General features: G+C 48.0%; 1 protein-coding gene across 3 annotated transcripts in view; it reads left to right on the forward strand.

The window, feature by feature from the left end:
* FARP2 (FERM, ARH/RhoGEF and pleckstrin domain protein 2) overlaps window positions 1-19,772 on the forward strand; it is a 4,051,843-nt gene that overhangs the window by 884,770 nt on the left and 3,147,301 nt on the right. For all 3 annotated transcript variants that reach the window (XR_011276033.1, XM_069618112.1, XM_069618113.1), the window contains exon 6: window positions 89-186. Coding sequence is in view for 2 of the 3 variants with exons in the window: in XM_069618112.1 (XP_069474213.1) it covers window positions 89-186 (98 nt within the window). In the remaining variant the exon portion in view is untranslated. The remainder of the gene's footprint in view (window positions 1-88; window positions 187-19,772) is intronic.

Raw genomic sequence — 19,772 nt, forward strand, 5'->3', positions numbered from 1 at the left:
CCATGGAAAAAATAATGCTCTACCTCTAGTATATCCTAAGTGTTATTTGGTGTCTTCAGATCTTCTTACCCTCCCTTTTTTGTTGCAGGTACTTATTTGCTTTGCAAATTAAGCGCGATTTGGCTGAGGAGAGACTGCCCTGCAGTGACAACACAGCTGCACTTATAATTTCTCATCTTCTCCAGTGTAAGTATAAACTTTGAGCTCCTGACTTCTTCATGCTGACTTGAAAAGCCTAAAGCTAGCTATTGAAATAAAATAAGTTTTCAATTTGAACACGCAGCAATTTGGGATACGGTCTATCCTGTCATTATTGGTAGCTATTATTAAAGATTATGTGATATATATACAGCTGTATAGAGTAATAATCTTGAAAGAAACCCCCTGTAAAAGTATGCAAATGTAAAGTGAAGTATATAGAAAGTGCACTGTTAAATGATTTATTTAATCCCAGGAAGCCCAAAACATCATTGTCTAATGCAAACCAGTTATGCCGCTTACATCAAACATGATCTTTTACAGGTATAAATACACTGTAGATTTTCCTTGCCAGAGGATAAGTTATGTCCTCTGGTTACAATCTAAGTACCCAAAGTATTGCAAGTCTTTCACAATTATAGGACAATCCAATTTAGCCCAAAATATATACTTTTGCAATGGCCTACGTTTTAAATACGAAGAAAAATAACATAAAAACAAGGGGAAGCTATACATTAAAGAAGGCTAAGAACCAATCAAGACAGCTATGTACATTTCAGTATAAATAATTACTGTGCTGAATTTAGAGAGTGTCCAGTTTCAGATGTCTTGGGTGCACTCATTTTCTAAGTATTCACGTTGGAGAACTCTTGTAGTACATGCCTAAAGGTTTTGATCATGAGATATGTTGAACCATTATCATAACGATACATACCTTCAAGCATTATTGAATAACCTCTTAAATCTCATGGGCTTCATTTTTCAACTGCACCTTAATCTGTGCATAAATCTGCAAAAATAGATTATCTTGTATTGAGTAATAGTAAAAAAACACATGCAACCTAACTTATAACATATAAATATTATTGGTAAAAGAAAATTGAAATCACCCATTTTTATTAGATTTTGGAACTTAGTCGCTTTGTCACAGGTAACATGAACATGTTTCTCATTAACATGCTGTCTTCAAAGAATACTAAATCCTTGCTTTGTGGTTTCCCGATAAGTAAAGAAAAATACAGGTAATCACCCCTGCATTCAGCGGTATATAGGACTGGAAACGGCCTACCAGCCAGAGCCTAAGAATGCCTGAATAAAACAATAGCTATGGGCTGTTACAGGCCCTGTACGCCTCCAGAAAAGGGGGGTGAAGGCTGCATTTTTTTCACTGGGAGATAGGCGCCACGCCTATTGCGTGTGCCCAATCTCCTGTCTAAAAATAATTGCTGCCATAGCAAACAAGAGGGTCTAATCCCCTCTTCTTTTTCTTTGGCGGCATGGATGACGAGCGAGCACGGTGGGCTGTAAGAAAGGGCCCTTAAAGCTGAAAATTAAGTAGGCAAGTCGGGTTTGTGATGTTACCCAGCATTGGATCTGTCATGGATTCACATGCTTTGAATATTCCCCGTCATCAGGCTGGGAATCCTCGGTTGCCAAGGTAACAGATTATACTATAAAGAAAAAACAGCACTATTTTGTAGTCTGCACATTTTGTTGCAATAAGCCCCAGACAATGACATTATGTAACCCCACCCTGGAGGCATCTTCAGACTCTAACCGCACATCGTGTTGAAGAGTCCGCTAACCCTTTTCTCATGAGAGAAAGCTGTTATCCAGCTTCATTAGAATTTTTCATGAATCTCCAGACATTTTGCTCCAAGGAACAGATACGTTTGGGGAAATATGGAAGGGAAATCCAAAAAGTCTCCATTTAAATCTTGAGACTTGTGGAGTGAAAAATGTGTATGAAGGGGATAAACCTAGAGTGCATACATTGCCTATACCCCAATCACACACCACAAGATTGAGACATTTGCTAGACCTTCAGTGTCAAAACGGATAGACACGGATGTCTTGTATGCTTACTTAATGAGGGCAAATAACCCTCCATTAGAGGCGGAGTCCTCAAAAAGCGTGGCAGTTAGGCCCCCTGTGAAACCCTCCTACCATCAGAGGGCTAGATCAGAGTAGAGGCCTGCAGCTCCTAATAAAAAGCAGAGACCTGAAAAATCGGCTGTAATGGCACTTTTGTCGATGATGCAGTTGGCGGCAATGGTGAAAGCTTAATTAACTGCTACTCCAGTGCGTGAAACTGCATCCTTCTCATCCTCCACTATGAAACATCTGTCAACCCATACGCCCTCTTCTACTACATTGACCACATCATCTACAGCTCAGTAGACGACACAAACTCTGACAGCAGGACCCACTGCAACCCCTGTGTCAACGATGCGTTGAATGTCGCCTACAACAGTCTTCCTCAAGGTTATCTACACCATTGGCGGCAGACAAAAAAAAAATCTTCATATATATATAGTGTGTGTGTCTGTTTGAAATGTTCATCATACTTCCCAACATGCTACAAGCCTGCATTCGGCATGTGGGTAGGTTCCATGGTGTAGACCATGTCAAAAGTATAAAATATACATTTTCCTAATATTCTTTCTTTAAGTGATCTGCAATGCTTACCCCTGCCATATGGCTCTTTGCGCCATAGTTTTGCCATAGTTTAAGTAAACTCAGCACTTCATTCTTCCTAAACCTTCCACATTATCCGCATTCTAGCTGACATTAGCGGCACTCACTTTTGAAGTCATGTGGGTGACACAAAACGTTGCTTTTGTAGTAGTAATGCGGGTGACAGGAAACAGTGAATGTCTCGTCAATAGTGCCTGCAATGATGTTGTCCGTCACATTGTGGCAAATCTCTCATAATAATTACAGGAACTTCATTTCCCAAGGAAGTTGATGAATGTATGCCATCTCAACAATACAAGCTTACATGCTTCAGCCTTACACATACGGGTACGGCATGTCATGCTTGCATGGGAATTACTGTGCAAAGCACGGGTACACCTGCTAGCAAACTATACAATAAAGCTTGATCCAACTTGTACTTATTGGCAGTAGACGATATCTTTAACTCATATGTAGTTCAACAATAAAGTGATGTAATGTGGAGAATGGTGGCAAGCTGTCAATAAACCGCATGCATACGGCTTTCGTGAACATCGTAGTGCCATTGTCTACATCTATTTGTTAAGACTTCATTCCTAATTGACATCAATAGCAGAGACACCTTGTAGCAGTCATAAAAAGCAATGTGCGACTACTGCTTTATGGATAAGTGGCATGTTGTATATCACTACCCTGACATAGTTTAATATTGTGACCTGGGATCCTCCTTTTTCTGTGTGTTGATCTCTCTATGCCAAAGAACTTTACTTATTTACATCCTCTTGATTGTGTTGTTCCTGCCAATATAGTGATAACAGATATCTGCTCTCCTTTTTAACTGTTTCTCCTATAAGTCTATAAATCATTATTCTGATTTGGAAGATTGTGTTCCCAATATATAGATGCATGTTGAAAGTATGACGTAAACTACATAATTACTTTTACAGTTTATGAATTACTGAATCTTATTTCTGTACCAAGATCATCTCGGTGTCCCTTTGTCTTGTACAACACATATTTTGCACATGCTTCAGTGATCACCTTTGGTGGAAATAAAACATTAAGTGCTGATCTAACAATGTAGTAGTGGGTCTGTTGTGTTTTCCTAGATTTTTTTAAAGATAGTTTTACACATTTTAGTTTCTCCAGCATGGGGTCTGGCATGGATTCACATGCTCATGAATATTCCCCGTCGTCAGGCTGGGAATCCTCGGTAAAGAAAAAAACCAGTATCAGTTTCGTTTCTGATCTGTCTTTCGTAGTAATAACCAATCACTGGTCTCTGCGTCATACTGACCACAGCCAATGACTGCCCTCTACCTAAGCACCGCCTCTGGCAGCCATCTTCAGATTTTTACCGCACGTTCATGTGTTGGGATCCTCGTGCTATTGCTCTCGAGCGTTAGTGCTATTTTTTCACGTTTTTTCTCAAAAACTTCGTTTTTTTCGGTCAAAAGAGCCTCAAGCTCCACCGACTCTCCATCCGATCAACGGGGACCCGTGTCGGATTCGTCTGCGCCCCTCAAGGGTGAAGATTTCGTCGAGCTATGCTTTTGGAGGACTCCAGAAGTTTCTCAGGCCCGGACATGGCCCAGGAGAAGGGAAGCTCGACGCCCGGAAAGCTGTTCAGGGTCTGCCCTGGATGCCAGCTGCAGAACGTCTTTAAGGAGGACGAACACTCCTTTTGTCTCTACTGCTTACATGAGGACAAGTCGCACGTGGCGAAGGACTGTGCGTTTTGCGGCAATATGTCGGAGCGGACCATGAAGGACCGCCATCAACGTCTCGCCAACTGGCTGGAAGTGAAGAGCCCGTCAGGCGAGAAGAAGAGGAAGAAATCCGAGCGGTCTTCTAAGACCTTTGAGGACGCCCCGGCGACGGGGGTCCAACACAAGGCCAAGCACCGCGAGTCCGCTGGCACCGGGAGCGCCGAACGGTCGGGCTCTACGGGCGCCAGGCAGGGCGCACCCTCCCCGGCACCTTCAGCCACGAGCCAACGCTCTGGGTCGGGTAAGAGGAAGGGCGAGCACCCGGCGAAGCTCCTGGAGAGGCCCCGGTCGAGCTCGAAGGCCCCATCGGAGGGGGAGCGAGGCAGTGCCCCCGCCTCAAGGATAAGGCGGTGAGCGCACCTACGGTGGTGAAGGCCTTAATCCATCCGGCCAAGCCCTCTATCGAAACTGTCGCGGCGGCCCTGGCTCAGCCTGTGGAGGCTACACCAGTGGTGGCGACCTCGGGGCTCAGAGTCTCCCTGCCACCTCGGAGGGAGTCTTCTTTTGTGCCCATCGATAGGACCCCCGTGAAATCCCCGGCGGGGAAGAAAAAGGGGGGGGCAGGGCGTCGTCGTAGATTCGGCTTCAACCTCGGAGGAAGAGCTGATCGAGGTCTTAAGCCACGGCCTTGGCGTGGAAGAAGACCGGCCCGTCGGGATGGATCCCGACGCAGGTGACGACGACATCGTCGAGGGTGCCGACGGGGCCCCTGATCGCCCGTCGGATTCCCCTCTGCCAGCGCCGCAAGACAACTCGGCGGCCATTTTGTTGGTTATACAGTCCTTATGCTCAGAGATAAGGACGAGACTACCGTTGCCGACGGAGGAACCTCTCCCGTCGGGGGATCCTGAACCGGGACCTTCTGGTGTTCCCCCACCCAAGAAAAGAAGGATTCACCCTCCACCTCCTTTTCAGCCGTCGCGCCCCGTCCAGCCCTCCTCCCCGTCCACCCGAGGGGATGATACGGGGACTGACACGGCAGCGACGGGTACGGACGACGAGGTATACGACGAGGATCTACCGTCGTCACCTCCCACCAGGGCTTCTCCGCCCGACGAGATTGGATCGTTCCACTCCATGATCGCCAGGGCATCCGAGCTTTTCCAACTCTGCCCTGAGGAGAAGAAAAAGGAAGGATTCCTTTACCAACGGCGCAAGGCCAAGAGGAAGACGGTCCTCCCGGTGCCTCTACTGGACGACATTTGGGATGAGGGCCTCGCCCTCCTCAAGAACCCTTCCACGACGCCAGCTAGAAGAGACCGGTACGCGAAGAAGTACCGGGTCCCGGACGCGGCCCCCCTGTGCCTCCGGGCGCAGCCTACCCCGGACTCCGTCGTCTCCGCGGCGGCCAGGAAGAAAGCGGGGGGGGGGTGCGGCCTCCACATCGACTTCCCCACCGGACGGCGAGGGAAAGAAATTGGACGCTATGGGACGCAGGGTCATCTCGTCTGCAGCGACGACGATTAAAGCGGCCAACGCCTTGGCTATCGTGGCCCGCTACGACAGGGAGCTATGGTACAAACTGGCTCCCCTGCTGGACTTCCTACCGGACGACAAGAGGGCGGATGCCCTGGAGATCCTACAGGAAGGTGAGGTGGCGTCGGACCACGCCATCACTATTGCGACGGACATCGCCGACACTGGGTTTCGCCAGTTGGCCAACGGCGTGCGCCTTAGGCGGCGTGGATGGCTCAAGGCTACGGACTTCCGTCAAGACGTACAGACCAGAGTCCTGGACATGCCGTTCGATGGGAACAACCTGTTTAGGAAAACAGTGGACGATTCCTTTCAGGCCATTAAAGCGGACACTAAGACGGCCCGGGCCCTTGGGGTTCTGCAGCAACGACGGACGCCCTTTCGGAGCAGCGGAGGCAAGGGCGCCTCCAAAGGTTCCGGCGGCGGTTTCTCCACCTACCGTCAAGCGGCCCGCTCGTCGTCTCAGGAGGCCTACAGAGGACGAGGCAAGTCTGGCGGACCCCGCCGTCGTCGCCAAGGAGGTCAAGGCGGCAAAGCCTCGTCGAAACAGGATTGAACCGGCCGTGGGGTCGGGCCCCCACCGAAGCACCCCGGTGGGAGGCCGGCTGGCGAGCTTCGTCAGCGTGTGGGAGTCCATCTCCACCGACCGTTGGGTGCTGGACGCCTTAGCCCGGGGCCACGCGCTCGAGTTTCAAAGAAGGTGCCCGCGCGTCCCCCCCGTGGCCAGGAAAGAGCTTCACGTCCCTCAGCTTCTACTGGAGGTAAAGGCGATGCTCAGGAAGGGCGCCATCGAACTCGTCCCAAAGAGGCTTCGGGGCTCCGGAGTTTACTCGAGATACTTCCTCGTGAAGAAGAAGACGGGAGGATGGCGCCCCATCCTAGACCTGCGACGTCTGAACAAGTTCATCAAGGCGCAGAAGTTCCGGATGGTCACCCTCCAGCACGTCCTGGGTCAGCTGGAGGAAGGAGACTTTCTGTCGTCGTTGGATTTGGAGGATGCCTACTTCCATATTCCCATCCTAAAGGGGCACCGAAAATTCCTCAGGTTTGTGGTCCAAGGGCGTCAATACCAGTTCAAAGCCCTCCCCTTCGGACTACGGTCGGCACCCAGGGTATTCACCAAGTGCCTTGCACCGGTGGCGGCGCAGCTGCGCCGCGAGGGGATCCACGTCTACCCCTACCTGGACGACTGGCTCATCCAAGCCAAGACGAGGGAGCTCGCCGTGGAGCACACGGCAAGGACCGTCCAACTTCTCACGGACCTGGGATTCTCCTTGAACTACGCCAAGTCCCACCTGGTACCCGCGCAAAACGCACTGTTTCTGGGAGCGAAGCTCGACACAGTGTCCCTTCTGGCCTCCCCGTCGGAGGAAAGGACCAGGTCCATCCTGGGCAAGGTACAGCGGATGTTGGTTTCCGACGCGGCCAAGGTGAGGTCCATCAAGTCCCTCCTCGGAATGATGTCTTCTTGCATCTACCTCATTCCCATGTGCAGGCTCCGGATGCGCCCGTTGCAGGAGTTCCTGGACGCGCGCTGGATCCAAACGACGGGCGGCTTCGAGGAGAGGATCACACTCGACGAGAGTTTCCGCCGAGCGGTCCGGTGGTGGGGCACCCGCGCGCATCTGACTGCGGGCATGGACTTCCAGACCCCAGACCACCCGGAGACAGTGACCACGGATGCCTCCCTGGAAGGGTGGGGAGCGCACACCGAAAATCTGCCCGCGAGAGGCCTTTGGCTCCCGACGGAGAAGTCCCTCCATATCAACGTCCTGGAGCTCCGTGCAGTGTTCTGGGCCCTCAGGTCCTTCCTTCCGTCCCTCAAGGGCAAGGTGGTGAGGATCTTCACCGACAACACCACCACCATGTTTTACATCAGGAAACAGGGCGGAACCAGGTCCCCAGCACTGTCCAAGGAGGCGCAGGACCTGTGGCATTGGGCCGTCGGCCAAAGGATGTTTCTGGTGCCGTTTCATCTGGCAGGGATAAAAAACACCATCGCCGACTCACTCAGCAGGGAGCTGCGCTCGTGCCACGAGTGGGAACTACGGCAGGATCTAGTGGATCGCCTCTTCCGACGGTGGGGCACACCCCAGATCGACCTGTTCGCGACGGCGACGAACTCCAAGTGCCGGAGGTTCGCCAGCAGGTTTCCCCAGGCGAGGAGCATGGGCGATGCTTTCTCGTTCCCCTGGGAGGGCCTGTTCCTCTACGCGTTCCCTCCTTTGCCACTGCTAATCCGGCTCGTCAACCAGCTCAAGAGGTCACGGTGCAGGATGATCCTCGTTGCACCTGCGTGGCCGAGGCAGATATGGTTCCCGGACCTTCTGGACTTGTCAGCGTCCCCGCCAATCAAGCTGCCGGTGGACGCGGATCTACTCTCCAGGGAAGGAGGCGCCATCCTCCACCACGACCCGAAATCGCTGAACTTGCAGGCCTGGCTCCTGCAGCGCTAGAGTTTGGAGGATACGACATACCGGCCGACTGCAGAGAGGTTCTTGCAAAGGCCAGGGCGTCGTCGACTCTTAAATGCTACGGACACAAATGGAAGAGGTTCTCTGTCTGGTGCCACGCACAGAAGATTAACCCTCTACGGATTACGGCTCCCCAGGTACTGCCGTACCTGCTGACACTGGCCAAAGCTGGACTGGCACACGCGTCCATCAAGATTCATCTTGCTGCGATCTCCCGATACACCAGAACCACGGGGCGGACGTCCTTGTGGTCTCATCGTCTGGTGAAAGAGTTCATGAAGGGACTGTTCAGATCGTTCCCGCCGGTGAAGGCTCCGGCCCCGGCGTGGGAGCTCAACGTGGTGCTGATCAAGCTCATGGGACCTCCGTTCGAGCCTCTGCACTCGGCCCCGTTGAAGTTTCTTTCGTGGAAAACAGCGTTTCTTGTGGCCATCACCTCCGCACGACGGGTGGGAGAGATCCAGGCCCTTTCCTGCAAGGCCCCGTACTTGACTTTTCACGACACGAGGGTAGTGCTCAGGACGCACCCCTCCTTCATGCCCAAGGTACCGTCGGACTTCCATCTCAACGAACCCTTGGTGTTGCCTGTGTTCTTCCCGTCGCCTTCGTCGCCGGCTGAGATGACTTTGCACTCGCTGGATGTGGCTAGAGCGCTGAAGTTCTACGTGGACCGCACGAAGTGTTTTCGGAAGACGTCGCAACTCTTTGTGAACTTTGGACCTGTCAATCAGGGGAAGGCTCTCTCGAAGGCTTCCATTTCCAGATGGCTCTCCGGCTGTATCATGTACTGTCATCGGTTGGCAAACCGACCGCTGCCTGGCCGTCCGAGAGCCCATTCCACCAGAGCGATCGCAGCTACCACGGCGTTCCTTTCTGGTGTGCCCCTGCTGGACATATGTAGGGCTGCTTACTGGAGGTCGACGCACACCTTCACGAAATTCTACTGCGTCGATCGGGATTCCAGGGAGGAGTCCAGGGTCGGCCAAGCAGTGCTGCGCAACCTGTTCGCCTGAGGTGAGCCTGGTGAGGAGGTAAGATGCTTAATGTTGAGTTTGATGTAATGCTTAATGTTGAGCCTTTGCCACCTCCCGTGGTTGTGCATGTGTGGACTGCTATGTATTCTTTATTCATGAGCATGTGAATCCATGCCAGACCCCATGCTGGAGAAGGAACAAGTTACTTACCTGTAACTGTTGTTCTCCAGCATGGGTCTGGCATGGATTCACATGCGAACCCTCCCGCCTACCCCTCTGCGGCTCTTCACTTGGACATACTGCCACTTCACGTGCTTCCAAATCTGAAGATGGCTGCCAGAGGCGGTGCTTAGGTAGAGGGCAGTCATTGGCTGTGGTCAGTATGACGCAGAGACCAGTGATTGGTTATTACTACGAAAGACAGATCAGAAACGAAACTGATACTGGTTTTTTCTTTACCGAGGATTCCCAGCCTGACGACGGGGAATAATCATGAGCATGTGAATCCATGCCAGACCCATGCTGGAGAACAACAGTTACAGGTAAGTAACTTGTTCCTTCTGAGCCCCACCTGGATGGACATTTCCCCTTTAGCAATTGCAAAGGCATATGATTCTCAAAAAAGTAGGAAAGGTCCAAGCCCATGTGTGGTTTCAATCGACCTTGTGTTCATCTTCTGACAAATGTATTCAATGTCATTGCTAAAATAAATGGTCCCCTAGTATCCTGGTATCATAAATCACCAAGGTATCTTCTGAAAAGGATACAGTAACCAAAAAGGATACAATTGGTAGGGCTCTTCCGGATCCTTATTCACACGACTTGATAGTAGTCAAGTCAAATTAGACCTTCCAAATGATACCACTCTCTAACCGATGAAACAGGCAGAGAGAGGGATCACTGGAAAGGGCGTGGGAGCTTTATAGGAAGTCAGCCTAGGATAAATAAAGTATCATGAGAAGCTGTCCCAAATCAACTAACTATAGAACATCAATAGCACTAGTTAACAACACTGACCTGTGGGCTTAGAACTGAAGTCTCCACCAAAGTCTCTGAAGAAATCCAGGAGTTGAAACAACGAAAAGGAGGGGAAGGTTAGTAAGGGAGACTTATCCTGAACGGCACGAGGCTCACGCTAGATACCGGGTTGGTGCACCACAGGATAGCGTCCAAAGTACTGTGCACAATCACCTTCAAAAGAAATACTTCCTTTCCCACGTAGAAACAGAAATATGATGAAATGAGTCCACCTGTTATCTCATCACAGGTGCCAGGGATTCACTCCAAAGCAAAGAACATTATGCGTGTGGAATTACACGTATCAACAGAGTTCAAAAGCCCGCGTGCAGGTTTACACGCGACAGAGTTCCCGCAGCCAGGACAGCCGCTCTTGCAAGCGTGAGGATTCACATGCAACACAAGGACACGCAACTAGGACCGCAGTGTGTAAAGAGTAGACCGCGTGCGATACGCAAACAGAAGTGCACGCAGTCAGAGCAGCCGTACCTGAAGAGTTCCAGAGTCCGCATGTGTATTACCCACGAACAAAGTACACGCAGCCCAGGACAGCCGCGCTTGGAAACAGCGTCCGCGTGGGATTTACACGCAACCAACTTCACGTAGTCAGGAAAGCAGCATGCGAAGAAATCAGGAACCCGCGTGTCAGAATACACGCGATTGAAGAGCACGCAGACAGTACGGGCAACCTGTGACTTCGAGACAGCAGCTCCAGGAATTCACGTGTGGAAGAAAACACGCCGAAGAAGCCAAGGAAGTAACTGAAGAGAATGCGAGGACGCAGATCAAGAGTTTCAGCTACCAAAAGGCATATTGGTTCAATCAGAAGCAGCGAGCGACGTATCCACGCTGCTTATGAACGTACTGCCATAACACACGTGACTAACCTGAATCACGTGAATTTAACGACGTGAATAATGCAGACGTCGTCTTCCCAGCAGTGCATCAAACAATCTCCATTTAGAATAGAACGGTCTAGCAGTTCTGAGAGCATAACTCGTTCTGCGTGAAGATGTCGTTCCAGGTCCAGAGTTAATATGTCCAGCATGCATGACACCTGGAGATTGGCAATATCACCCCTAATTGCAATACAGGTAATAAAATGGACCCGGGTTAAGTGTATACCTGTCTTGTTACTTCATTGTACAGCTAAACTATATGGGCAATTCCTTAGGCTTTGAATCGGTTTCGATGTCAGTCCAATATGGATTTATATGGGAAGTTGGCACACAAGAACAAGCACTCAATCTTTAGTTGCTGCCCATAGTTAAAAAACATTGTACCTGTCTATCTTGCCTTTATGGACTCCTCAGTAACCTTCATTTTGTTGAGAGGTAGGCTGTGGGCAGTCATGGAGGAAATGAGGATGCCATGCCCTTTGGCTGAAAGTAATCAAGGCTTGACTGCTCGACAATTCTACTCAGATCTGGTATGGCAGAGACTGCAAGTTTTGACACTCTCACGATTGGCACCTACTCATCCAGTTTGTCTAGAATTAAGTTTAAGCTGCTTGAGTATGCAATAAGCCATTCGTCCTTTGCTTTGTTGATCTATCTAGCAATCTTTTGGATAGCTTATGTGAAAAAAGAAATGTATCAAATGTTCTGCTTTATTTTGATAGTCCAACTTCACCAACTAAACATACACTTTCTAATGGGAAAATGATAACATCTAACAATCATTCATGTAGCATTCCTGGATAGCAGTGAATCTCAAGAGCTCTAATATGACATTTGATAATATAAATATAATTGTTCTTTTTTTTTATATAAAGAACATGGCAGAGGCACCGAAAGACTATTTACCTTGGCCACGACAATGCATAGTTGCTACTGACTAATTTGATTAAGAATCAATGTATTGCCTATTGCGACAGTCACAGGTGTATGTATGGCTCAGTACTGCTGATTATAAATGTTTTGCTGTGGCTGTAATTTTGCTCTTGAGACCCCTCTGCATTTTTTTTCTCTTGCTACAATTTTATAAGGTTGGTACCCTGCTCCCAATTTTGATTCCCACTGTGGGGACGTGGGCTATGTGGTCAAGATGGCGGTAGATTGGGAGCGTCTTCCCAGAACGCTGTACCTCACTTACCTGAAATGTCACGCATTCCGCAGGGAGGTCCTCGTTCTGAGGGAATGTATGTGCCGGTTCGGTGTCCCGTACTGGGCTGGAGCAAATGGTTTGACTTGTGGCACAGATTATGGCACTGGAGAGGGGAGTGATGGGCAGGTGACGGGCAACAGCACCATAACCACTGCTACAGCCCCCCACCAACCCCTCCTCCACCCTTTCTCCACCTTCACCCTGGCTTGCGCTCTTAGAGGCCCATGCACCCGGGAGGAGCTGAATGGCCTCACGGTCACTCTGGGACGAGACGGCCCTGGTGGCCATGTTGGATGTGGGCAGTTATATCCATGCAATCAGGAGAGCTGAAGTGAGCTGGAGGCAGCCATCTTTATGTGGAGCTGAATTGTTTTAAACCCCCCACACCCCTGCCCCAAGGACCCATCCATCAGGCAAAGTTCTCTGTATATAGGATGCCTGAAGTAATTTATTTTATTTATTTGCATTTTTAAAGCGCTCGCAAAGCCTGTGGGCATTGAGGCGCTGTTACAGGAATTGATTTTTTTCAGTTGCGTAATTGTTGTTTTCTCTTTTATTTTTTTTCTTAGTTGCGTATTTATAAGGCACTTAAATAACCAGAGGTTTCTAAGCGCAGACCCAGGGATCAAACCTGTGTTGCTTCGTGTGGTCTTGCTTCCAAGCCGGACACTTTGCCACTGAGCTATCCTCCCGGGAAGTAATGATATCTGCACTGCTTCAAAATATATATGCAGCTGTTAACTCCACAACTCAGTGACAAAAGAATGTATCTACCTACCTGAGTATCATCCCAGTGTTCTGGCAGCTAATTGGCTAGTTGTGCTCCCCCCCCCCCCCCCCCATTATCGGACCCATACATTACTTGCCCCAGGTATCAAGAAAGGGAGAATGTCATCTGGAAGGAGTAACAAAAAAGACAAGGGAGAGAAAGTCTGACTTTTTTGCACCCCGAAGCAGACAACCCAGTTTGGAGGAGTCTTGGGACCCTGTATTGGTGGCCTAGGGACATATTGAAAAATCGGTATAGCCTTTGGACATCAAGTTAAAAAAATTAGAACCTTGGTGCTTGAGGATAAAACAAATGACTTGGATCAGCTGTGCAACCACATGCTCCCAATGGTCCAGCAAATGTGCAAGGAAGTAGAAGCAGTTGTTCAGGGCAACAAGGTAATGGAATGTGGTCAGGGCTAAGCAAATAAGGGTGATAGGCCTTCCTCCAGGTGCGGAGGGTGACAACCCCATTACTTTTCTCACCAATTGGCTCTTGGAATTGCCTGACCTGGAGGTAGTAGAAGACCCAATTTTTGTGGACAGATGCTATAGAATCAAGATGACTGCATCCAACACAACCACAGAAATGACAAGAGGCTCAACAGTAATTGTTAAGTTGTCTGCTGTTCCGAACTAGAACATGATCTTAAAAGTGGCAGCCGCAAAGGCATATCAGAAGCATGGGGTTCACCTCCTTCCAATCCTTTGCACCGGCAATGGAGAGGAAGAGGAAGAAGCTAAATATAATTAAGAAATACCTTCTTGCCTGGGGGGTGAAAGCAGGCATACTAAGACCTGCTAAGCTGAGAGTTGTGTGGAAGGACAAGAAATACCTGTTTTGGGATGCTGAGAGGGCTGGGGAATTTAAAATGGATGCCAGAAAAAGCCACGTTAGTTATAGTGAAGAGTTGAGGGGCTTTTGAGTTCATGCTACTTTGAAAGTGTGGGACTACCAGGTTTACTCATTTTTGTTTTGGTGGACTGATGGCTATGATGCTGGAGATGTGATGGGCTGTGAAAAGAAGGCAGGGCAGTCAGGGGGGACCTGTTGTTGGGAACTTTATGTGTTGGAGGATGACTCCTACATTAAGTGTTGCTATAATATAATAGTGGGTAGCGCAATGTGTCTTTGTTGTATCTCTAAGTTTGTGAAAGAAATCTGTGTGGAACACTAGACTGCAGACCAGGGTGAAACTTATTCTATATTGCTATGTGCTGGAAATATAGTACTACCATACGGAATACTCGTTCTGGGGATTGTGCTTTGCCTTAAAACAGACGGTGGCTGGGACTTTTACATTGTTTATTTTCCTGCCCCCTCCTCCCCATGTTAAAGATGTTTGTTGGGTAGGCTCCTCAAGGGCTGTGTATTAGTGTTCATTTTAGAGTATACATTGTGGACGTCTCCCATGTTGCAGGTGTGGCTGTTAAGTTATGCACCTTAAAATTGCAATTAAAAAAAGAGAAATGTGGGGTATTCATCATTTAACCTTAAAGTTTTTTCTACACCTTTCTGACATAGCTATTTCATGGGCTCTGTCAACCTACAAAAACAGGCATCTACGAAGCACGGACAGTCCCAGGTTGAGTCAAACAAACTTCTAGATGTATACTTTGGTTGAGGACTTGCCTTTACGAATTATAGTATAGCCTTATAAGATGTTCTTTGCGTTACAATGTGTGCATACAATCATTGTCAAACCGGTGATAAGCAGAGAATGAGTAGATTTAAAGCAATTGTTTTTAGTCATGCAGCACATATTGTAAAGGCCTAAGGAACACTGCTGTGTCAGTGGCTAGGTGACAGCTGGATTATATTTTCAGTGAGACTCGGCTGTATTCTATGGGTTGCAGCACGAGACGGAGAGTGAGAGTGAGTTAAGAAGCCTGTCAATCCCTAAGGTAACTGTCTGCAGTGGAGGGCTTTGCTGTACGTGTATGTAAGACACCAGCCTCCATGGCTAACATGCAGTCGACATGCAGATGACATGCATAACTGTAAGATAAGACACACCAACGCACATCCTCTTGTCTGTACCATCTTTTTGGTGAATAGAAAATACTAAGTTGGCTTCAAGCATGGTGGTGATAATGCATAGTCGCCTTTTGAAGATCGGAGACTGGCAAGAGCATGGACGACCTGGAGTAGACGTTTGACTAGAGAGGAGTGTGATTAATCCGATTAGATCATTGCTAAGACCTTATTATGGGCCTCCTCATTTGGCCAGGCAAAGGCAGCCGCTATCTGATCCTGACCCTGGGGTGTGGTATGATGTGGGAGGATCACTTGGGAGGGTACTCATATCAGCAGGAGTTAGTGACCTCTTTAACTCAGGATTTCCTAAACCATTGATTGCTTACTGTAAACAAACTGATGTTTCGGTTATAAAAACCACTGTGGACTTCAGGACCCATAATGCCTGGGGTACTGGGACGAGCAAGAGGGACTCCGAGTTGATGAATATTAAAGGTACCATGAAACATTCTGAGCTGTCTAGTTTTAGGGATGAGATTCAGGTGAGAGAAGGCTGATGGAGTATCGGAGGCGGCAGCAGGACTAAATGCGGTATTCGCTGTTGAAGCAGAAGCACCAGCTGTGGCCAGCGTGATGGAAGATGCATGGCAGTGCAGAGAGAGCACAGCTTGAAGCAGCCTTGGGGGAAAGCTACCCTGTGTGGGGGACAAGCTCACAGCACGTCGTGAACTGCTCCGGTAAGGAAGCAGAACCAGATACCTCATGGAGCAGTCAGAGTGCCACCGAAGGACTGTGCTTACCACGACAGTCCTACCGCAGCTGGGCAGCAGTGCAGACAGACCTGACGAGATCCGCTGCAGTACCCGTCCATGAGGAGACACAAGGTAAGACCAGCGAGTTGGCCTGAACACACACGTTGGCCTTTATCAGTTGTTCGACAAACATTTGGTCACAGGTGTAAGGCTTTCTTCAGGACACAAGAACCCTAATTTGGGGTGTGTGATTTTGTATCTAGAGTCTTTCATGCTGTACACACGTATCTGCGAGCTTCTAGCGGTGTTGCAAGACGTGACCACATCTCTGCTAGCGTTTTCGGGAAAGTAAAGCCGTTCGTACAACACCTTTGTGACGCAGGCGCACATGTACTACGAACTGACCGAAAAATAGACCGGAGCCAGAAGAAATCAGAACAGATACAGTTCCGGAATTTTCACTGAGCGCATCAGGTTCATTGACAAGAGATTTGTTTTGCTTCCTCAATGCGACGATCTTTCGCAACACCGCTAGAAGCTCGCAGATACGTGTGTACAGCATGAAATAAGACTCTAGATACATCACACACCCCAAATTAGGGGTCTTGTGTCCTGAAGAAAGCCTTACACGAGTGATCAAATGTTTGTCGAACAACTGATAAAGGCCAACATGTGTTCAATAATAAGGCTGAAAACAGACTAATTCTGTCGACACAACAGATTGGGGATTTTTTGCTAGATATGAAAATGAAGTGTTCTGGAAAAAGTCACCTATAGGTTACTAACATCACTGTATTTCTGTGTACAGTTGTATAGCTCAACATAGCTAAAGGATACCATGATCTAATAACCAGATTATGTCTTGTGGTGAAAAACATGTTTTATGTTGTTTCTGTTTCAATTTGCAAATGTGACCAAGTGGTCTGAATTTTTTAGGATGTTTTACATTAAATAAATATTGATGTATTTTTGTTAAACCGACTTTCATCTTTAATAAGTCAGTGCCCCACATTGGACTGATTTTATAAGTCAGACCTTTCTGTGCCCAAAAGCGGATTCATTATGTTCTAGCCAGAAGGTGGGATGTTTTGATATCCCATAGACAGAGATGGAGTATTGAATAAGATAGCGAAGTTGAAAGGCTTGCAAACTCTTATTAGGACCGCCCAATATGTAAACTGGTGTCTAAAACCCAACATTGCTGCTTTTTGCTCTCTCAACCTCCGGTAAAATGATTTTGGCTGAAATATTGAATGTGATGACCCCCTTGCAAATAACCCACACTACCCCTCTCAACTCACCCCCTGGCGTCTGGACTCCTTACGACATCCGGGTCTCTCTTGGCCCGGACCACCATTTGCTACCCCAACCATGCGCCTACTATCGCCACATTGCCAACACTGAGCCCCATACAGTAAGCCCCTCTCTTATATGATTAACGCAGCATTCATTTTCCATGAACTTTGGAGAAACAATACAGGGACAAGAACCAATCAATCCTTTGACGCTTGAGAGGCCCCCCAGCACTTCAAAAGCTAATGAGGTCATGCTTGTTCCCTAATGTAAGGAATGTTCACCAGTTGTCTCACAAGAGCTGCCGAAGAACCCTCAAGGCGGTTGGGGGGATGCCGGATTCAACTTCTTAAATTTGCAAAGCCTTTTGACCCAGCATATGTCCAGAGCCCTTGCTTTTTGGAGGCCTTACTTTGTGACCCCCTCCGGACATCCGAGGGCGGCCACCTGAGTGGCCTCTGCAAGCACTTCCTGCATCACTCTGTTGATGTCCTCTGTGACAAGGTTATATTTATACCCCTCAAACTCGAAAATGAGAGAGAAGGGGAAACCCCATCTGTACTGCACACCCTTTGCACCCCCCTAACTAAATTTCTCACCACAGAGTTGCTAGGCCCTGAACACCCTCGCGCATGGAAACAAGGCACAATCACCATAAACGAACTGATACGACAGACACGAGGTTCAATTTCCAATATCTACGGTTTATTGCAAAGCAAATAGTCTGTCGGCCGACTGGATCTCAAGTCTCGCAACGTGTGTCACCCAGACCTCGTGAGACGCAAGAGAGACGAGCATTCTACAACAGTGTCATATATATAAAAGGACAATCATACAATCTGTTTGTGACACATCAAAACCGCCCATAATGTATTTTCTTGAGCTAGGGTTCGGTAATTGACAATTATTATGAATATGACACCTTCTAAGACATTTCTTTGTTAATCTATATTACTTGATTTAGAAACAGTTGCAATTTGTAAGACACAGACAGGATTCTTTGTTAAAGAGAACATAATGCACTTGTTTAGCGAGCAGACTGTGTTCGTAGGAGAGACACATTCCAGAGCATGCTATCTTCTAGTTTCTATTCGTGAACTAGGGGTCAGTCTGATCTAAGAGGGCCCAAAAGGGGGGCCGTAAGGAGAGTATAATTCATGCCTTTAACGGCCTGTTTCTGCAGCTTCAGCGAAACCAGCCTGCACCTGGCTTGGTGATTAAATGCCTCTCTGCTCGCCTTCAAGGACTTGTGAGGAAGGAAAGCAGTATATTTCTGTACTGCTTTGGCATTTCTGTCTGGGCTGGTCTCTCAGCATGTAACATGTGGCCTTGCTTTGTGCAAGAGCAGAACGAAATTAAATACATTTTTGCAAAGCGTTTGAACAAAAAGCAAGAGAAAGCAAATGGCGGATCACGATGGAACAAAATGGACGCTCTATGGTTATGCTGACGATTCTGTATTTGGCGATGCTGGGCATATGATGCGATTGGCTTTCGGCCAACGTAATATAACATCTATGCTATGGTAGGGTATTTTCTAGACTCACAAACCCTCCTTTTGGCCGTAAGCCAAGAGCATCAACCATACATCGCATCTTCCTCTGACCATGTGTCTAATTTTGAACTGTGCATGCTACTGTAATCGTCATCATCAATATTAATCGACATGAACTCTTTCATAGTTTGGGTTTCGCTGTATGCATTCCTATCTACTTCATATCTACTTTGGGAGTTCTTTTCTCTGTTACCATGTGTACGCATTCATCAGTTATTTCAGAGCAAATAATTGGCAGGCAGTGCATGCAACAACAACATGTCATAAAGATTCCGAATACCGTTGCTAAAATTGCAATTAGCTTCCATCCCCGTGAGCGCAGTAATTCCCAAAACCAGGAACTTATATTCAGTTCCCACCCACCTGTCGGGGCACGAAGATCAGAGCTTAGAATGTGTAATTTCTTTATTGCTTCAAAAATCGTATGGGAGGAGTCACTTACAAATACGCAGCACGCTGACCCCACTACTTTGCAAACACCCTCACGGTCGGCTAGATTTATATCAAGAGCCATTCTATTTTGAAGTGTCATCAATCTAACTGCCTTCTCTTCGAGGATCATATTAAACAATATATCGGTCGTTCCATTTATCGTTTTTTCTAAAATTCTTGACAATCTTCGTATATTCCAGGAGTTTATTGCTTGGCTCCAAAATGGTATAAATGATTTTGCTATGTCTTCCGCAATTAATCCTGCTTCATCATCCCGCCGTGGCCTTGATCTAGATAATTTCAATATATCTGATGTTCGGGAAAGGAATACCCCGGGGAAAAGGATCCCTAAGTAACAAGTCCCACCCCAATTTCTAGACAACCAGGGATAAGCTTTTTCTCCACATACACAATAAAAAGGATCACCTACATATATTGGTTCTTCCTCTCGTACTGCAATATTCATACATCTTTTGAATGTCCCTACTGAATAGGAGCCTTTTTTCCGTAGACAAAATGGGAC

Source organism: Ambystoma mexicanum, chromosome 10, assembly GCF_040938575.1.
Source record: "Ambystoma mexicanum isolate Mex_15411 chromosome 10, UKY_AmexF1_1, whole genome shotgun sequence".
Taxonomy (NCBI): domain Eukaryota; kingdom Metazoa; phylum Chordata; class Amphibia; order Caudata; family Ambystomatidae; genus Ambystoma; species Ambystoma mexicanum.